Source organism: Polypterus senegalus, chromosome 12 (assembly GCF_016835505.1).
Source record: "Polypterus senegalus isolate Bchr_013 chromosome 12, ASM1683550v1, whole genome shotgun sequence".
Lineage (NCBI taxonomy): Eukaryota > Metazoa > Chordata > Cladistia > Polypteriformes > Polypteridae > Polypterus > Polypterus senegalus.
This window is the reverse complement of record NC_053165.1, coordinates 88,498,624-88,516,717: the sequence shown is the minus strand read 5'-3', so window position 1 is coordinate 88,516,717 and position 18,094 is coordinate 88,498,624. Positions and strand designations below refer to the sequence as shown.

Here is an 18,094-nt window from a genome sequence, read left to right as displayed (position 1 = left end):
AGACTAAAAAAAGGCCAAAAACATATTGTACATCGAGTATCTGTTATGAGGTTCTTGTGGTGCAACCTACCAGACATAAAACTTAGGCACACTTTTCAAGATGGGGAAAAAATGACTGCCATGCGGGAACTGTCTGACTTAAGAGGCTGGGAGGATTACATATTATTTCTAAAGATAAATACAGTGGATTAAGAAAATATTCAGACTTCTCTACTTTTTACACATTTTGTTATTTTACAACATAGTACTAGATAGATAGATAGATAGATAGATACTTTATTAATCCCAAGGGGAAATTCACATAAAATACGTAATATCATTTAAATTCATTTTCATCCTCATGAAACCCTCAACACCCAAAAGCTAAAACAGGATTTTTAATTTTTTTGCAAACTAATCTATATAATAAAAGCCCAGCACGGTGTCCGTGTCCGGGTCCGCGTTCCTTTTGACTGTATAGGCGCCCCGTAGAAAAGCCCCAGTCCGTCCCCTCTCAGAATTCCTGCTTACCCCCCTCCGTTCTTTCCCCTTTGCTTTAATTTTTCCTGTTCCCGAAAATCTTTTCAAAACAAAAGTAAAGAAATAGACAGAGCGTCACATTAACCTCTTCTCCCCTCTGCCTATTAAATAATCAATAAAATGAAATAAAAAAATCACGAAAGAAACAGAAACTACAACCTACCCTTACAGCGTCCACCGCGCTTCTGGCATTACAGCCAAACACGTGGTGTATGCAGGTTATGAGGTGTGACGCTAATTAACGCCCGTACTACAACAGATTATATTGTTCATATACTATTAACTATTTACAGGGATCAACTGTTTTGGGGAAGTTCATAACAACAAAAAAAAAAAATGAAATTATAAATAACATGTGCACTTGAGTATTTCGAGCCCCGTGTCTGAGTCGGATGGTTCCCCTGTTCAGCAATTTGTGTGTTTCACTATGCCCACTATGCCTTTCCGTCTTCAGCTACCCATGTGCACTTGTATGAAGGAGACCTTACAGAACAATGCCGAAACGAAATGCAACTAAACCTGCTGCTGCAAGAGAGGACACATTACAGCGTGATCACGAAGCAAAGAGGCAAAGGCGTGACAGTCGCTCGCAAGAAATGGACACTCAGCATTCACACAGATTAGCTCAACGACGCGTCTCTGCCGCACAACGAAAGGCAACTGAAACCCCTACAGAGAGAGAAAACGCCGTGATCGCGAAAGAAAGAGGCAAAAGCGTGCCAATGAGACACCCAACGAGAGGTCCTTACGATTGAGTCCTTCAATTGTGGTCATCCAACGCGCAGCGTAGCGCGCGCCAAGTTGCTAGTTAAATTATAAAACCTAAATATCATATTGACAGAAGTATTCAGGCCCTTTGCTACAACACTTGAAATCTGGATCAGGTGCATCCCAGTCTATTGATCATCATTGAGATGTTTCTACACCTTATTTTGGAGTCCACCTGTTGTCAGCTTCAATGGTTTGGACTGATTTGGAAAGACACACACCTATCTATAGAAGGTCCCACAGTTTAGCAAGCGCCAAGTCATGAGGTTGAAGGAATTGCTTGCAAAGTCTAGAGAGAGGATTGTGTCGAGGCACAGATCTGGGGAAGGCTGCAAATAATTCCTGCAGCACTGAAGGTTTCCAAGAGCACAGTGGCCATCATGATTCTTAAATGGAAGTATTTGAGGAATCACAACTGGCCATCTTGCCAACATGAGCAATCATAGGAGAAAGCTCTTAGTAGGAGAGATAATCGAGACCTCAATGGTCACTCTGACTGAGCTCCAGAGAAAGTGTCTGGAGATGGGAGAAACATCCAGAAAGACGACCATCTGGGCTTTTTAACAGAATGACCAGACAGAAGCCTCTTCTTAGAAAAAGACTCATTAAAGACAGCTTGGAGTGTAGAAACAGGCACCTAAAGGACTCTCGGACTATGAGAAACAAGATTCTCTGGTCTGAGGAAACCACAATTTGTGTCATGTCTGTAGGAAACCCGGACTATGAGAAACAAGATTCTCTGGTCTGAGGAAACCACAATTTGTGTCATGTCTATAGGAAACCGGGGGCCGTTCATCACCTGTGTAACAGCATTTCAACACTGAAGCAAGGTGGTGGGACTGGGGACTGGGAGACTTGACAAGGTTGAGGGAAAATTAAGTAGAGTGAAGTACAGAGATATCCTTAACAAAAACCTTCTCCGGAGTGCTATGGACCTCAGACTGGGCCAAAAGTCCACTTTTCAGCAGGACAATGATCCTAAGCACAAAGCAAAAACAACTCAGGAGTGACAACTCGGTGAACGTTCTTGAGAGACCCAGCCAACACAAACAAACATCTCTGGAGAGACCAGAAGATAGCTGACTACCGATGGATGGTCTCTATCCCACCTGACAGATCTTGAGAGGATCTGCAGAGAAGAATGGCAGGAAATCCCTAAATACAGCTGTGCAAAGTTTATGACGTCAAACCAAAGAAGACCTGAAGGGGTGGAATCAACTGAGTACTGAGAAAAGGGTCTGAATATTTGTGCTACTGTAATTTTTCAGTTTTTTCTCATTCTGGGGTATTGAATGTTGCTTGACGACTGAAAAAAAATGATTTTTAGCAACATAGCAAAATGTTAAAAAAGGGAAGTGGTATGAAAATTTCCTCAATGCACTGGAAATCAAATGCTATTTAGAGTGTAAGCTGTGTATTCTGTATCGTCATTGAGATGGAATTCCAGTACTCTACATCATACTTATGTTCATACATTATTTTTATTTGCATGTATACTGTGGTGCTGCAATGTATAAAACTGATGTGTCAGTTGATGGGAAATGATTTTTTTTGTTCTTTTTACTGGTGTTCTCAGCAGTATTAGGTGATTTATTAGGAGAGCTAGCCTTTTTTTACCCTGTTCAAAGTTCACTTACTAGCGTCACCAGTTTGGGAATACTGTAGTTAAATTGTGACACACTTCTGCTGTTCTAATTATTTTTGGCGTGCAATACACAATAATTAAATACAAAAAATGGCTAAATAAGGATAAAAAACTCACTCATTCTGACACATAATGTTAAAAGGTCATAGGCAAATAAACCATCTAGCACCTAAAGCACTTAAGGCCACCTGGCACAATGTTGATAGAGTCCATCATCTGCCTGACATCCGAAAAATCAATCTCGCTGTTTTCAAACTCCATAGAGGCAGACAGCTTGGTATCCAGTTCAGTTTCAATACTTTCTTTTAACCTGTTCATGTTCAAAAACAAGAGAGTGTTTAGAGATGGTGGAAAGTTAGGGAACAAGCACACTGGCTCAAGAGCATTTTAAAAACACGCCATGCAAAAGTAAAATAAAACTGGTATGATGTGTAGGTTAATACTCAGGTTAATACGGAGTAAATGTTTATTTGCTATGTGCGCAAAAACTTAAACACCATAGGGAACATTCATTCTTACTATTTAATGCTGTATTTACTATTGTTATGTGAACTTTTAAAGAGTACAGCACAGGATGTCAAAAATGTAAGTGTACAGATTTTGCTGCTTCTTTATTATGGAATACAATTTGTGGTCATATTAAATAAATAACAAGGAAATGATGAAATGATTACAAATGAGTGTGGCAATATATATGCTCTGTTACAGCCAAGGTTTGGGTTCAAGTGCTACTTTTATATCTATTTTCTGTTTTTTTTTTTTTCATGTTAACGTGTCTATGCAGCTGTGTTTGTTTTGTTATACTCCTTGTGTTTTGTGGGTGTTTCCCTAGGAGGTGGGGCCACCTGCCAATCACTGCAAGGGACTGCCTCCAGCCCTTTAAAGACGGATAAACTCCCACAGTCCCTTGCAGGTCATTGTGAATGTGCTGGACAGGTGGTGAGTTCTCTTGTGTTTTTGCTAATTTTGATCTTTACTGAATTTCTGGATTTATGTGACCTTTGCTCTGGTTTTGAGTTTGCTTTCTGAATTGTGTATTTGGGCATTGTGTGGTATTGGACTGACTTTTTCAGGCAACTCCCTGTGCCTTTTGGACTTTTTGAGGCCTGTTAGATTTTGTCATGTTTTTATTTATAAAGATACTACATTGCTCTTTTCCTGACTGGCTGTGGTTGGACGGTAACCCCCTCACACACACCTCTAGTGGACATTTTAGGAATTTGTGGGGACTTTTGTGCTTAGGGACTGTTGTCACACACGTGCGCATGGGAACCAGCTGAAGGGCCTAAACACTAGTAATTCTACGCCAGGCCAGGGGGTGGCGGAGTGCACTGACTATCTCTCTCAGTCCCTTGCAGACCTTTTCCGGGAAATCCCGCCTGTTGCCGGCCCCAAGGATGATGTCACTTCCGGGCACAAGGACACCACTCCCAGTTCCGGCATAGATGACGTCACTTCCCTTCCAGCCCTTTAAAACTGCCATCTTTCCTCAGTACAGGCAGTTCTGTTCTGGACTCCGAACTAAGCACATCGTGCTATTTACAACTACTTTTGCAGCCGATTCAATTATACGGGTGGCTGCCCCAAATCTTTATGATGTCTCCGACTCATTCTTATCACACTGTCTAGTTTATAACAAAATATCAATCAGTCATTAGAATGTGAAAAATACATGCTTTGATCCAATTATTATGAAATGTATTTTAATCTCTTTCAAAAATATAGCTACATTAAATGTAACAATTGCAGATAACTGCAGCTACCACCAGCAAATGAAACTTAGTTTTCGCAAGCCCATTTAGAAATAGTAAGGTGCTATTGCACATTTTATACACAACTGGTTGTCATATCTAATTTTGCCCTGCGTAACACGATCTCCGTCGCATGCTGGGCCAACTATTTTCTTCCCATAATGAATTTTCCAGCAATGATGTCTACAGCCAGGCTCATTTAACAGACACAAGTGAATATGTGTTAACACACTGTTAATATACTGCTCTGACCAATCTAAAAATTAGACTATACTCAAGACTGGTCTGAAAAATATTACTAGACCTCACCTGCTCTAAGTAAGCCTGGCTTCTATAAACTCTAGAAGCAGGCTTTCTGGCCTGCACATCAAAAATGGAGTCAAGGTGATAAATCTCACAGAGGAAGAGGAGAACCATAAAACCCTGGTCTAAATAACAAAAACATTTTTAGAAAATATTTAGGTTTTGCTCTCAAATTAGGTTAATAACAACATATATAAAATAAATTCTTTTATAAAGATTCCTTGTGGGATTGGTCTATCAAGCCAGATGTTACATGGTTTCTCTTCCTAGTGAGGAATCTTTGTGTATTTCTGTAATCTTTGGGACATTTTCTAAGTGTTTTGAACTTCTGAAGCCAAAACCCCTTTAAGGCCTGTGTAGGCTGAATCAGGCCAGTAGAGGTTGGGGGTCAGACTGCCTGAGGCAAGGCCCATTTCTAGGCAGATTAGACAGGACCCTGGCCTTTTTTTGGCATGAACTTGCACAGAATCTTAGTAGACAGGGAAACCATCAAACCCCAATAAGTAGCAAAATGACAAATGTAAAGTTTTTATAAATAAAAGATCTATTTCTCCGAAGCTCTTTTAAACCAAAAAAAAAAAAGAGAACAAAGGCCTGAAACAGTAAGGCAATCCAGAGCAAACAAGTCCCAATACACAGTCTAGTTGGAAAAGTCAAAAACAGAATAAGTGTTGAAAACTCAGTACAATAAATCAAAGCTAAGCAAAAGACGCCAAAACCACAGGTACATTCAATGAACCTCAAGGGACTGTGGGTTTTCTGAGGGTGGTCCCTTGATGAATTATGAATATTATTGAATAGTCCTTGCTTAGTCATTCTCGGGTATCGACTGTTGCTTGATGAGAAGGGCAAAATTAAATTACTTTACAACAAGGGTGTAACATAACAAAATGTGATAAAAGTAAGGAAGTGTGAATACTTTCTGAATCCAATGTAAAAGTTCTCATTTGACAAAACATATCTTAATTCCAGGCTCTTTCTATTTTAAGAGCATGCTAATTCTTTTTTCAGACTTTTCTCTTTCTTACAGTTAGATATTTCTGTACCCCATACATATATGAGGATCCTATAATCAGGACAAGTGAACATTTGTATTACCTGTCAACAGCAGGAACGACAGCCTAAAAATAGAAATTCAGAATCTGTTAGTGAAATGAACTTGGGTGGTTTAAGCTTAACATGTGAATAAAACATAATTCGACTGCAGAGAGCAGCCCACGGTAGTGCAGGCACATAGCAGCAAAGCATTATTTCTTAACATAAGAAATGTGACAATTTTATAATAGGTTCTCTTTTCTTAACTAAAGCTATATTTAAGAGGGATTCAGGAAGCAAAGAGCCAACTCAGCACTCCTGGGGACCAATTAGGAGACATTACAGGCTCAATTTTATACATTACAAGGCAATGTAGACGTGAAAGGAAATTCAGAATGGTTCTCAAAGATGTCAGATAATTTGAGAAAAATCATGCATTTCCCTCAATGTTCTCATTATATTCAGGGAATAAAAGCTGACTTTCTAAGAGGTTAATAGCTATTTTTTTCTTGTTTGTAAGCACAAAAGGTACAGATCATAATAAGCAAATGCTTTGTTTAAAAAAAAAACCCTTGAGGAAAGACACACTTATAAAAGTAAAGGAAGATAAAAAAAAATCAGTAACCTCAAGAAAAGCAATCTTTTCTTCATTCCTGTAAATCTCCTGTGCATTTTCGATCATTTCTTTGGAAACATCCAGTGTTTTCCCACAGTCTATCAGCTGACTGTACAGTAACTCCAGCTTTTGCTTCTTCTCCTCTTCCAGCTTGGAGGTCTTCTCCTCATACCGTTGAGCTAGAGTCTGAATGACTTCATTGTAATGCTGCTCCAGGTTCTGCTCTTGCCTCCCAGAATTCTCCTAAAGTAGTAACAATTCATCAGGGTACACAAATTTCGCATTTACAGTACATCACATTATAGAGCTTACAGTGACAACTTGACATGTTCACACAATTTGGACTCGTCGGAACTACTCCAAAACTGAAAGGTAGACGGGGGTCATAAACTAGTTCTGATTTGTGCAATAAAAAGATCTTTCTGTCTATATAAATAAAATGCTGAGTTGTTTCTATTTGAACGTCTGTTTGTATATTCACTAATTGTGCAAAAACAGCTTCACTTCTTCTTCTACTTCTTCTTTCAGCTGCTCCCGTCAAGGGTCGCCACAGCGGATCATCTTCTTCCATATCTTTCTGTCCTCATCATCTTGCTCTGTCACACCCATCACCTGCATGTCCTCTCTCACCACATCCACAAACCTTCTCTTAGGCCTTCCTCTATTCCCCTTGCCTGGCAGCTCTATCCTTAGCACCCATCTCCCAATATACCCAGCATCTCTCCACTGTACATGTCCAAACCAACACAATCTCGCCTCTTTGGCTTTGTCTCCAAACCATCTAACTTGAGCTGACCCTCTAATGTCCTCATTTCTAATCCTGTCCATCCTCGTCACACCCGATGCAAATCTTAGCATCTTTAACTCTGCCACTTCCAGCTCTGTCTCCTGCTTTCTGGCCAGTGCCACCGTCTCCAGCCCATATAACAGAGCTGGTCTCACTACCGTCCTGTAGACCTTCCCTTTCACTCTTCCTGATACCTGTCTGTCACAAATCACTCCTGACACTCTTCTCCACCCGCTCCACCCTGCCTGCACTCTCTTCTTCACTTCTCTTCCACAATCCCCATTATGCTGTACTGTTGATCCCAGGTATTTAAACTCCTCCACTTTCACCAACTCTACTCCCTCCATCCTCACGATTCCACTGACCTCCCTCTTATTCACACACATGTATTCTGTCGTGGTGGTCCTACTGACCTTCACTCCTCTCCTTTCATATCTCCACCTATCCATGGTCTCCTCAACCTACTCCCTACTCTCGCTACAGATCACAAAGTCATCAGCAAACATCATAGTCCACGGGGACTCCTGTCTAATCTCGTCTCTCAACCTGTCCATCATTATTGCAAATAACAAACAGCTTCACTGATTTTCACAAAATGTTGCATTTGCCTTGTCATTGCTCCAACTTAAAATACAAGATATGTGTCATAAAAGGAAAAGGGTTTATAATTGAAGGTGGGTCAACTCAAAATATTGCACTGACACAAGGACTACAATGCCCATCAGGCAGCAGGAGTGTGCTGGTGTCCTGGTAGTGGTACACACGACCCAGAAGTGCTCCAGAGAACCACTGCTGCAACAACTGAAGCATTCCCAGGTCTGATTTTAAAGAAATCCTGACACAGACCCTCAGGGAGTCAGACTCACGACACAGCAGGCAAAACTCATTGGAGGAAGGAAGGCGAGAATACATTCTTGTGTTGGTCTGGTGGATACTCATTTGGAGGGCTACTTATTGTTAAATAAAATCATTTATTTGAGATTAAAGTTGTGCTGGGTACTACTTGTGGTTTGGGGCTGAGTAGCACCCCTTGGTCTGATGAATCTTGATTTCTGCTGAGGCACAGAGATTGGAGAGTCAAAATTTGGTGCCAAATGCATAAATCCATGCACCCAACCTGCCTTGTGTCAACAGTCCATGCTGATAGTGGTGGTGTAATGGAGTGGGGAATGTTTTCTTTATAACACCAATACCAAAACCAATCATTCATTGCTTAAATGTCACAGCCTATTTGAGTATTGTTGCTGACCACGTTCATCTCTTCATGGCTGAAATTCACCCATCTTCTACTGCAGGGGTGGGCAGATTCAGTCCTGGAGGGCCGCAGCGGCTGCAGGTTTTTGTTCCAACCCAGTTGCTTAATAAGAAACCCGTATTGCTCAAGAAACACTTGAGCTTCACTTTAGTTGTCTCACTCGTTACGATTCTGAACCCTTATTGCCTGTTTTAGTCTTAAACAACTGTTCTCTTGTTTTTTAATGGCTTTTTATTAGCAATAAGATTCAAATGACAAAAGAAAACCGCTTTTCTCCATTTAGCTTGTTACCATTTACACCTGTGTGTATTTATCATGCACTACAGGCTTTAATTAAATACTTGAAAGGAAAGTGAAGAGAAAAAAGTGAAAGACTGAGTTTTACTCCATTTTAGCCTTCAAATCATTTAGATGATATCCTTAGAAAGGGGAAGAACATCTAGGATATGAGAATGGCCTGATATGGCAGAGATTAAGCACTAACAAGCCATGTAATTATTGGCGAGGATTGTTTTCTAATTAAGCAACTGGGTTGGAGTAAAAACCTGCAGCCTCTGCGGCCCTCCAGGACTGACTTTGCCCACCCCTGTTCTACTGGGTACCTCTAGCATAATAATGCACCATGTCACAAAGCAACATTCCTCCGAAATTGGTTTCATGAACATAACAATGAATTCAGTATTCTCCAGTGGTCTGAATCCAATAGAAAACCTTAGATAGATAGATAGATAGATAGATAGATAGATAGATAGGCACTATATAATAGATAGATAGATAGATAGATAGATAGATAGATAGATAGATAGATAGATAGATAGATAGATAGATAGATAGATATTAATGTTAGTATAGTAGGCAAGATAGATAGATAGATAGATAGATAGATAGATAGATAGATAGATAGATAGATAGATAGATAGATAGATAGATAGATAGATATTAATGTTAGTATAGTAGGCAGGATAGATAGATAGATAGATAGATAGATAGATAGATAGATAGATAGATAGATAGATAGATAGATAGATAGATAGATACTTTATTAATCCCAAGGGGAAATTCACAGCAAAAGGAGGAGACCCAACTCAGGTCCTAAAAATTTACTCAGTGAGAGTAAGTAGTAAACATTTTTGAATAAGGAACAATAATGTAGCCACCAACATATGACATAAAAAAAAAACTGAAGACAGGAAAAAAATCCAGTACCTCAACAGTGATGAAGATCTCTTCTAAATGACTTGCAAAATTTTCCATCTGGGCTATCTGTTCCTCCAGCTTGCACATGTTTTTATGAATGTCTGTCTGAAAAAAAATAAAATGAATTCTTAGGGCTTAACAGTTGAAATGTAAAACTGCTGAATGCTTCCCTGTAGATTTTGCACGTATTCAATTTCTTTTTTTCATACAATTAATTAAGTCAATATAGGGTTTTGTGATTTGAGGTTTGTTCACATCAGATTCTCACAGTGTTTACTGAAGGAAATAAAAGCAGTAGCTGCAGAATTTGCTGCTCTGTTGCTCTGTACTGTGACAGGGAGACACATAAGCTAACAGGTGGCCAATTAAAAATAATATTTGGAAAAAATCTGCACTAGCCAGAAGAAAAGAGACTTCTTAGAAGCTATTATTGTCAAAAGGTGGGTATGTAGTACACGTACAGTGGGATATGCTAGAATGAATGAAATTGGTTCTAGAACCTCATTCATTATAGTATCTGTTCATTCTAGCATATATTAAATTACCGTATATACTTTAGTATTTAAGTTCTCCCGCAGATAAGTCAGGGCTTGATATTACCGTATAATTTCCAGTATTTTATAATGTCGGTTGTCTAAGTTGAATGCAAAAAACTCACACTATTGGTCCAAGAGATTATGATACGCTAATGCCCACCTGAGAGAGTAAACATGAAGCACACAGCCTTTTTTTATTTCTATGTATTGTGCCTACGTGACCACACGGTGATACCCAAACTATTCCGAAATGACGTTTGCACTGACTTGTGTTTTTTGTATCCCACACCCTCATACACCTTTATCGTAAGAGCATCCCTTATCCACGATGGAGCGTTCGATCAGAAGAAAATATGAAGCAGGTTTTAAATTAAAAGTCATTGAAGTGGCCAAAGAAATTGGTAACTGTGCTGCTGCAACAAAATTCGATGTGTCTGAGAAACTGATGCAAGATTGGAGGAGGCAAGAAGATGTAAAAAAAAAATAAAAACTAAGTGTCGTAGTTTTGAACCGGCGTATAAGTCAGGGTCTGATTTTGTGACCAAGTTTTTCGGGTTTTAAGACCTGACTTATATGTGATGTCACACACGTGCGACCAGGAGCGAGCTGAAGGGACCAAGTGAAGGTAATTACCCGCCAGGCCAGGGGGTGGCGGGGTGCTCTAAACCTTTCTCTGTTATTTCTGCAGATCAAATACGGGAAAACCTACCTGACCTCATGTCACTTCCTGTTCCGGCAACCAGACTGACGTCACTTCCGGGTTACAAAACATAAAAGCCTCCATCTTGGCTACCTCAAACAGTTCAGTGTGGAACTCAAATAAACAACATTGCTGTCACCGAAATGATCCTTTGCAGCTAGCAATAATATACGGGTGGCTGCCCCAACCTTTTGAAAGTGTTGAGACTCGTTCTTTTACAGCGAGTATATGTGGAATATTTATCGAGGGGTAATCTGTATCAGGCCCACTGCCCAGAAAAAAGTTAGCACCCACCACAATCATTTAAACAAGAAAAATATAATACTAAATGACAAAATGTAAGTGCAAAAATAATATAAAATTAATTTACTTAACTTTTTTACATTGTGCTTGGGCAGGGGTGGGCAATGTCAGTCCTGGAGGGCCGCAGTGGCTACAGGTTTTCATTCCAAACCAATTGCTTTATTAAAAACCAATCCTTGCCAATCTCAGGCCTTATTTAATTCTATGACCTGTTAGTCCGCAATGTAAAGTTCTTATATCGTAGATTTTTGTTCCTTTCCAAGGATGTCATCCAAATGATTTGAAGCCTAAAATGGATCATTCTAAGTTTTATTAAATCAAATAGTTCATGATGAACACACACAGATGTAAATAGAAACAAGCTAGATGGAGAACTGCTGGCAGCTTTGTCATTTACATCTTTTTGCTAAAAAGGGGCCATTTAAACAGTTAAGATTGAAATAAGCAATTAAGGGTGGGGAACCTTAACAAGCAAGACTACTAAAATGAAGCATCAAAGTGTCACTTAAGCAATAAGAGCTTCATCAAAAACCTGCAGCCACTGCACCCCTTTAGGACCGACATTGCCCACCCCTGTGCTTGGGGAATAGTAGATAGATAGATAGATAGATAGATAGATAGATAGATAGATAGATAGATAGATAGATAGATAGATAGATAGATAGATACTTTATTAATTCGAAGGGGAAATTCACATATTCCAGCAGTAGCATACTGATAAAGAACAATATTAAATTAAAGAGTGATAACAATACAGGTATAACAGACAATAACTTTGTATCATGTTAACGTTTACCACCCCGGGTGGAATTGAAGAGTCGCATAGTGTGGGGTCTCCTCAGTCTGTCAGTGGAGCAGGACGGTGACAGCAGTCTGTCGATGAAGCTGCTCCTCTGTCTGGAGATGATCCTGTTCAGCGGATGCAGTGGATTCTCCATGATTGGCAGCAGCCTGCTCAGCGCCCGTCGCTCTGCCACGGATGTCAAACTGTCCAGGATTGGCACTCCAGCCACCGTAAAAACCTCACACTGTTCCAGTGTGGTGCTGAGGTGTCATCCACTGCATCCACAGGTGGTTCGTCATGTGGTCGGTGGAGCAACTCGCTATCAGCACATGCTACTGACCATCACCACATGCAAATTTGAAAAGCCTAAGCAATCTTTCTTTAGTGAAAACAATGCCTAATAAAAAGCATAATCAGTCTAACAAACATGAAAAACATAAACCTTCTTTTCCTAGTGACAACTGTAATTGAATTTCCATAATAAAAGCATAACATTTTTTTTTGCGACCCATGCACTTCCTTGTTTTTTAAAATTGACCTGAGAATTGATTTAGAAATATCCTATACAGGACTTAGATCTCCTACACTTTTTCCACTTCCTCATTTGTAAATTATTTCTTTCTCAATGTCTAAATGAATTAGCTTTCTCACTCATGTCTAAAATTACATAGCAGAAATCACCAAATCATTAATGGAAATGACTTACCTTTATGTCTTCTGCAGCATTTGATATTTTTGTCACATTATGATCTTTGTGAGTCCCGAACAACTTCTCAAAAGCTCTGATTGGAAGTTTACATTCGATGCAGTACACATCTGGCATATCATCTTCTGAACCTTCTTCCGGCCCAGTCTGCTCATCCGTTGCTGCCATGCTATCCATTGTAAAGTCTTCCTGGGCTTCATCTTCCCACTGGCTAAAAACCTCCTTCTGTAGAGCTGGTGCATGCAAATGCTTCACAGTAGACACCACATCAGACAAATGCATGCTGTCTTCCTGAAACACATCGTCACTATTTGAGATGTACTCTTCCTCAAGCCTTTGGCTGTCACTTTCTGATGGAAAGCATGGCTGAAAAGTTAAAGATTCACGGGTTTCCGAAGGGAAATCATCAACGGCAGCAGACTTACAAATACCGCCTTTCTTTGCAGAATAAGAGCTTTCATTGAGCTGAAGCTCAGGTTTAATTTCACCTTCTGGAGACGAGCCCTTATCAATGACGTGTGACTCTTGGGTTGGGAAGCCTATCTCTTCTTCTATTTCTTCCTTCTCATCCCATATGCCAAACTGCTTGGCCATTTCACTCACCTGGGCACTGTACAAATCATACTCTTCTTCCTGTGTTCTATGAACAATTTCCATTGTTCCTCCCATTTCTAAAAACTGACCGTCATTCACTATGCTTGAAGGCAACTCTTCTGTGAAGATATCCAACCTCTCACTTGACCCATAGAGGTCCATATTATAAAAACTGAGCCCTTCTGGTTCAAGAACAGGATTCTCTGAGGGGAGTGGGGGCTCCACAGAGGCCTTGCTCAAAATTCCTTCATCAGTGCTGAAGAGAAACTCTTTAGTGTCTTCATCACTCGGCTTTGGTGAAGAAGTAGAGGGGTCAGTTGTGCCATTGTTTGGCATGGTTCTGGGAGTTGTTGTTCAAAAGGCAATATAAATACACAGTGTATACAGAATCACCTTCTTGAAAGACTTCCTTTGAAAAAATGAAACTGTAAAGAAAAAGAAAACATCAGGCTGCTTGTGGTTAAAGCCAATGTACTAAGAGATTCTAAATCAGCACACCAAGTACATTATATCTCCAGTGGTACTGCATGATGAGAAATTAGTGAAAATAATGAAACAAGTCAGCCATCTACCCATCCATCCAGTACTGGATCCTCTTTATCTCAGTTATGGGTTTGTAGGGGATGGGAGTCTATCCCAACAACCTTGGGCAGAAGTCAGTAACCAGTCCTGGATAAGTTTGCCATTAAAGGTAAACAGACAGAAAGTTAGACAGACACAAATAGATTTGAATCATGGTCTTAATTCCCACTAGCCACTCCAAAAAATTGGTGCATTAACAAGACCCATATGAAATTAAGGCGAGGTAGAGCCTGGTCAACTATTTGGTAAAATAACCGAAATGCTGACAGGCCAAATGAGTATACTACATGAATCTGCTGAAACTGTGGAACGACAGGGACCCTGATCCCTACTGCAGACAGCCTTGTTCTTTCTCCACTCAAAACAACACCCTTACTTTCAGCCCTAACTTGACATCCACTCAGTGATAAAAGCTCGAACCAACTATCTTGTCTGTCCCAGGAGTGGTTAATGAGTTACCCAGAAGAAGTTCCCTGATTGCCCCAACATCATTACTTAGCCTTGGGTCATCATCAGAGATGATTCCTCATGGAAGCAAAAAGAGCAAGTGGAGCATAAGATTAGAAGGATGCTGGACCTTGGTGTTATTGAGGAAAGCTTTAGTCCCTGGTCCAGTCCTTTAGTCCTGGTCCATAAGCCTGACAGGAGTTGGCGCTTTTGCAATGACTTCCATCGACTTAATGAAGTGTCTCAACTTGATGCGTATCTGATGCCACAAGTGGACGATCTCCTTAAGCGACTTAATACAGCTCAGTATTAGACCACACTTAACATTACGAAAGGGTACTGGCAAATTCCCTTAATGGAATTCCGCCAAGGTAATGACCACATTCAGCACCCCTAGCAGCCATTGGTAGGATCATGTTCTCCCATTTGGGTTACATGGAGTTCCTGCGACTTTCCAGTGTCAGGTGGCTAGATTATTGCAACCCCACAGTAACTATAGCGCCGCCTACTTGGATGATGTCATCATCTATTCTGGCACCTGGAAGGAACAAATGCAGCAGGTTAACACGGTGCTCCTGATATTCAGCGAAGCTGGCCACCGTATCAACCCAAAGAAGCATATCTTTGGAGTGACCGAGGCCAAATGTTTAGGCTACTTGGTGGGCAGGGGTACCATATGTCCACAATGTGCCAAAGCAAATGTCATCCTGAATTGTCCCCTTATGAACAACATGAAATAGGTTAGGTTTAGTGAGTTACTCCCGCTGGTTTGTTCCCCAATTTTCAGAGAGTGCAGCTCCATTGTTAGACCTCACAAAAAAGAGGGCTCCTAACACGGTGGTATGGGATGCTAAAACAGAGGCTGCATTCCATGACTTAAAACAGACCCTTAGTTTAGCACCTGTGTTAATCATTCCTCTCTTTTCTTCTTTTGTTTTATAGACCAACGCTTCAGACACAGGGCTTAGGGCCATGCTGAGACAAAGCATCGAAGGTGTTGAACAACCCATTATGTTCCTGAGCAGGTAACCATTGAATTTGGGACACCAGGTATAAGGAGGTGGAAAGGGAAGCCTTTGGTGATTAAATGGGTTATAAACCTGTTGTGCTACTACCTCCTAGGATGGGAATTTACTCTGGTGACAGACCATGAACCCCAACAGTGGATGGCACTTCATTAGAAGTCAAATCCTCACGTGACCACGTGGTTCTTGAATCTACAACCAATTCTGTTCAAAGTCATTCATCGTCGAGGCTCTCTACATGCCAACGCAGATGCACTGTTACAAGTTTATGGCGTCGCGGTTTGGGATGCTGGGCTGAGGGGAGGGTCCTGTCACATGGGTGCTGAAAAACTGCAATCCTCCTCGGGATAGATATTAATTTTAGTATAGTAGGCAGTATAGATAGATAGATAGATAGATAGATAGATAGATAGATAGATAGATAGATAGATAGATAGATAGATAGATAGATAAATAGATTTTAATTTTAGTATAGTAGGCAGTATAGATAGATAGATAGATAGATAGATAGATAGATAGATATGTAAGACACTATATAATAGATAGATTGATAGATAGATACGGCATCCGAGAGGCCACGCCGAGGACGTTTCCTCGGTTTGACGGGACCTAGATAGATAGATAGATAGATAGATAGATAGATAGATAGATAGATAGATAGATAGATAGATAGATAGATAGATAGATAGATAGATCTTCATTTGTCCCCAATTCTTGATCCATGAGCTGAAATTCACATGGATATGTTTTGAATAGGGTTCTGAGACTTTAGATCCAGCATCCATAGTTTCAACATTCCTTAATGTTATCCAAGGGACAGAAAGAACCGACTCTGAACAAGTTGATTGCAGGGACCACCCAATACACAAATGGGCCTGTTTATCATCACTAATCAACTTAACGCACGTCTTTGGGATGTGGAAGGGAATAAAACACATGCAGACATAGGAAAAACATACAAACTCCACAATACAATGACCAGGTGCAGGATTCTATTTACTGTACAATGCGCACTATGGTGACAGGAAAAATATTCCTTTTAAGCCAATTTGTAAATGATTCTTCATTCTTGTGCATAATTAAGCATATTCTTTAGTAACTTTCTTAGAAGGACAGTACAGCTTTACATTAAACAAGTATACAAACATAATACAACTAATACAGTGTATACAATTAGATTAACAAACATCAAAAGCAAAAACAATCAAGTATATATAATGGGCTATCCTTAGGCAGGCTGAGTGGCATAGTGGTTAAGGTTTTGGACTTCAAACTCTGAGGCCGACTTCAAATTCTGCTACTGATACTGTGAGACCATGAGCAAGTCACTTCACCTGCCTGGGCTTCAACTGGTAAAACAAAATAAATGACACCAATTATACCTCACATGTTGCAAGCCATCTTGGATAAAAGGTGCCGGCCAAATAATAATATCCTTACTTTAACAGACTAGAAAATGACGCCAGCGTGTAATGATAATGCCAGCCTTAAGTTCATGTTTTTACTTGGGCCATTTTACTAATCCATGAAAATGCAGCAAAAGCAATCAGCAGAAAATACCAACTAGAATAAAAGTATAAAGGTTTGCCAAACAAAACTATAAAGGCAGCCTAAAAAGTGTCTGCCTTTTTTGACTTGCATGTTTATTCTTATTATTACACGTTGCAAATCAATTAAAACTAGACTGGACATTAGCACATATTGTTTTTGATTTTCATTTCTTTTTACACTTTTGAAACTTCATTTTCTTCCAGAATTTTTTAAATAAAAAAGCAAGATATTTAACACTCTATACAGCATTAACAAACACTCAATTTCTAGATCAATTTTAGCCCACAACTTACTAATGAACCCATCCTGCCTATATCCGACTCCTCCACATTATCAATTTTATCTTTCTGGTTTTGATATAAAAAAATAATAAGCGTAATGCTTTTAAAAAAGTTTTATCTTACCCTGAGTCTTGGAGCTGTCACTTATCTGCTGGCAAAACCATTGAAATTATTAGTGAGCTCAGCTAAAAGGACATACAAAGTAAATTTAGCTTGAGATCCCAGCCCCCCTGGGAATAGTGATGCGCCAGCAGTAAGTGACAGCTGGGGACAAATATAGAGGAAGGCCATTTGGTGTAATCAGGCGCGGTTCCCCCTACAAGCCTCTCAAATGTCACAAGGATAATGTCACTCTTTCTGTGTCACTCAACTTGAAATGGGAACAAAAGCCTTTAAAAGCAGCAGAAAGTGACAAAATCAAACAAATGCTACTCACGGTGTGCCATGCATGCCCTTTAAGGGGTAGAACATAAAATGTTCTTTTTACTTTCTAAATCACTTCATTTATTTGGATCTGATTGAGGGTTACTAGAAGCCCCAACCTATCCTGGCATCAATGGGTGCCAAGTAGGAACCCACTATGGATGAGATGCAGGTCACTAAAGGGTGAGCACAAGCACTGGCACACCCACATCCATCCATTATCTACTGTTTATCTGCATCCGGGTCGTGTGGGTAACAGACATCCCCTTTTCCCGCCACCCCCTAA

General features: G+C 40.1%; 1 protein-coding gene across 1 annotated transcript in view; it reads right to left on the bottom strand.

Moving 5' to 3' along the window:
• LOC120541308 (fibronectin type III and SPRY domain-containing protein 2) overlaps nucleotides 1-17,599 on the bottom strand; it is a 41,218-nt gene extending 23,619 nt beyond the window's left edge. The window contains exons 1-6 of the mRNA XM_039772802.1: nucleotides 17,509-17,599; nucleotides 12,906-13,924; nucleotides 9,886-9,981; nucleotides 6,647-6,880; nucleotides 6,085-6,107; nucleotides 3,121-3,242 (exon numbers count right to left, since the gene is read on the bottom strand). Coding sequence (XP_039628736.1) covers nucleotides 3,121-3,242; nucleotides 6,085-6,107; nucleotides 6,647-6,880; nucleotides 9,886-9,981; nucleotides 12,906-13,835 — 1,405 coding nt within the window. The 5' untranslated portion in view covers nucleotides 13,836-13,924; nucleotides 17,509-17,599. The remainder of the gene's footprint in view (nucleotides 1-3,120; nucleotides 3,243-6,084; nucleotides 6,108-6,646; nucleotides 6,881-9,885; nucleotides 9,982-12,905; nucleotides 13,925-17,508) is intronic.
• Nucleotides 17,600-18,094: the final 495 nt, after the last annotated feature.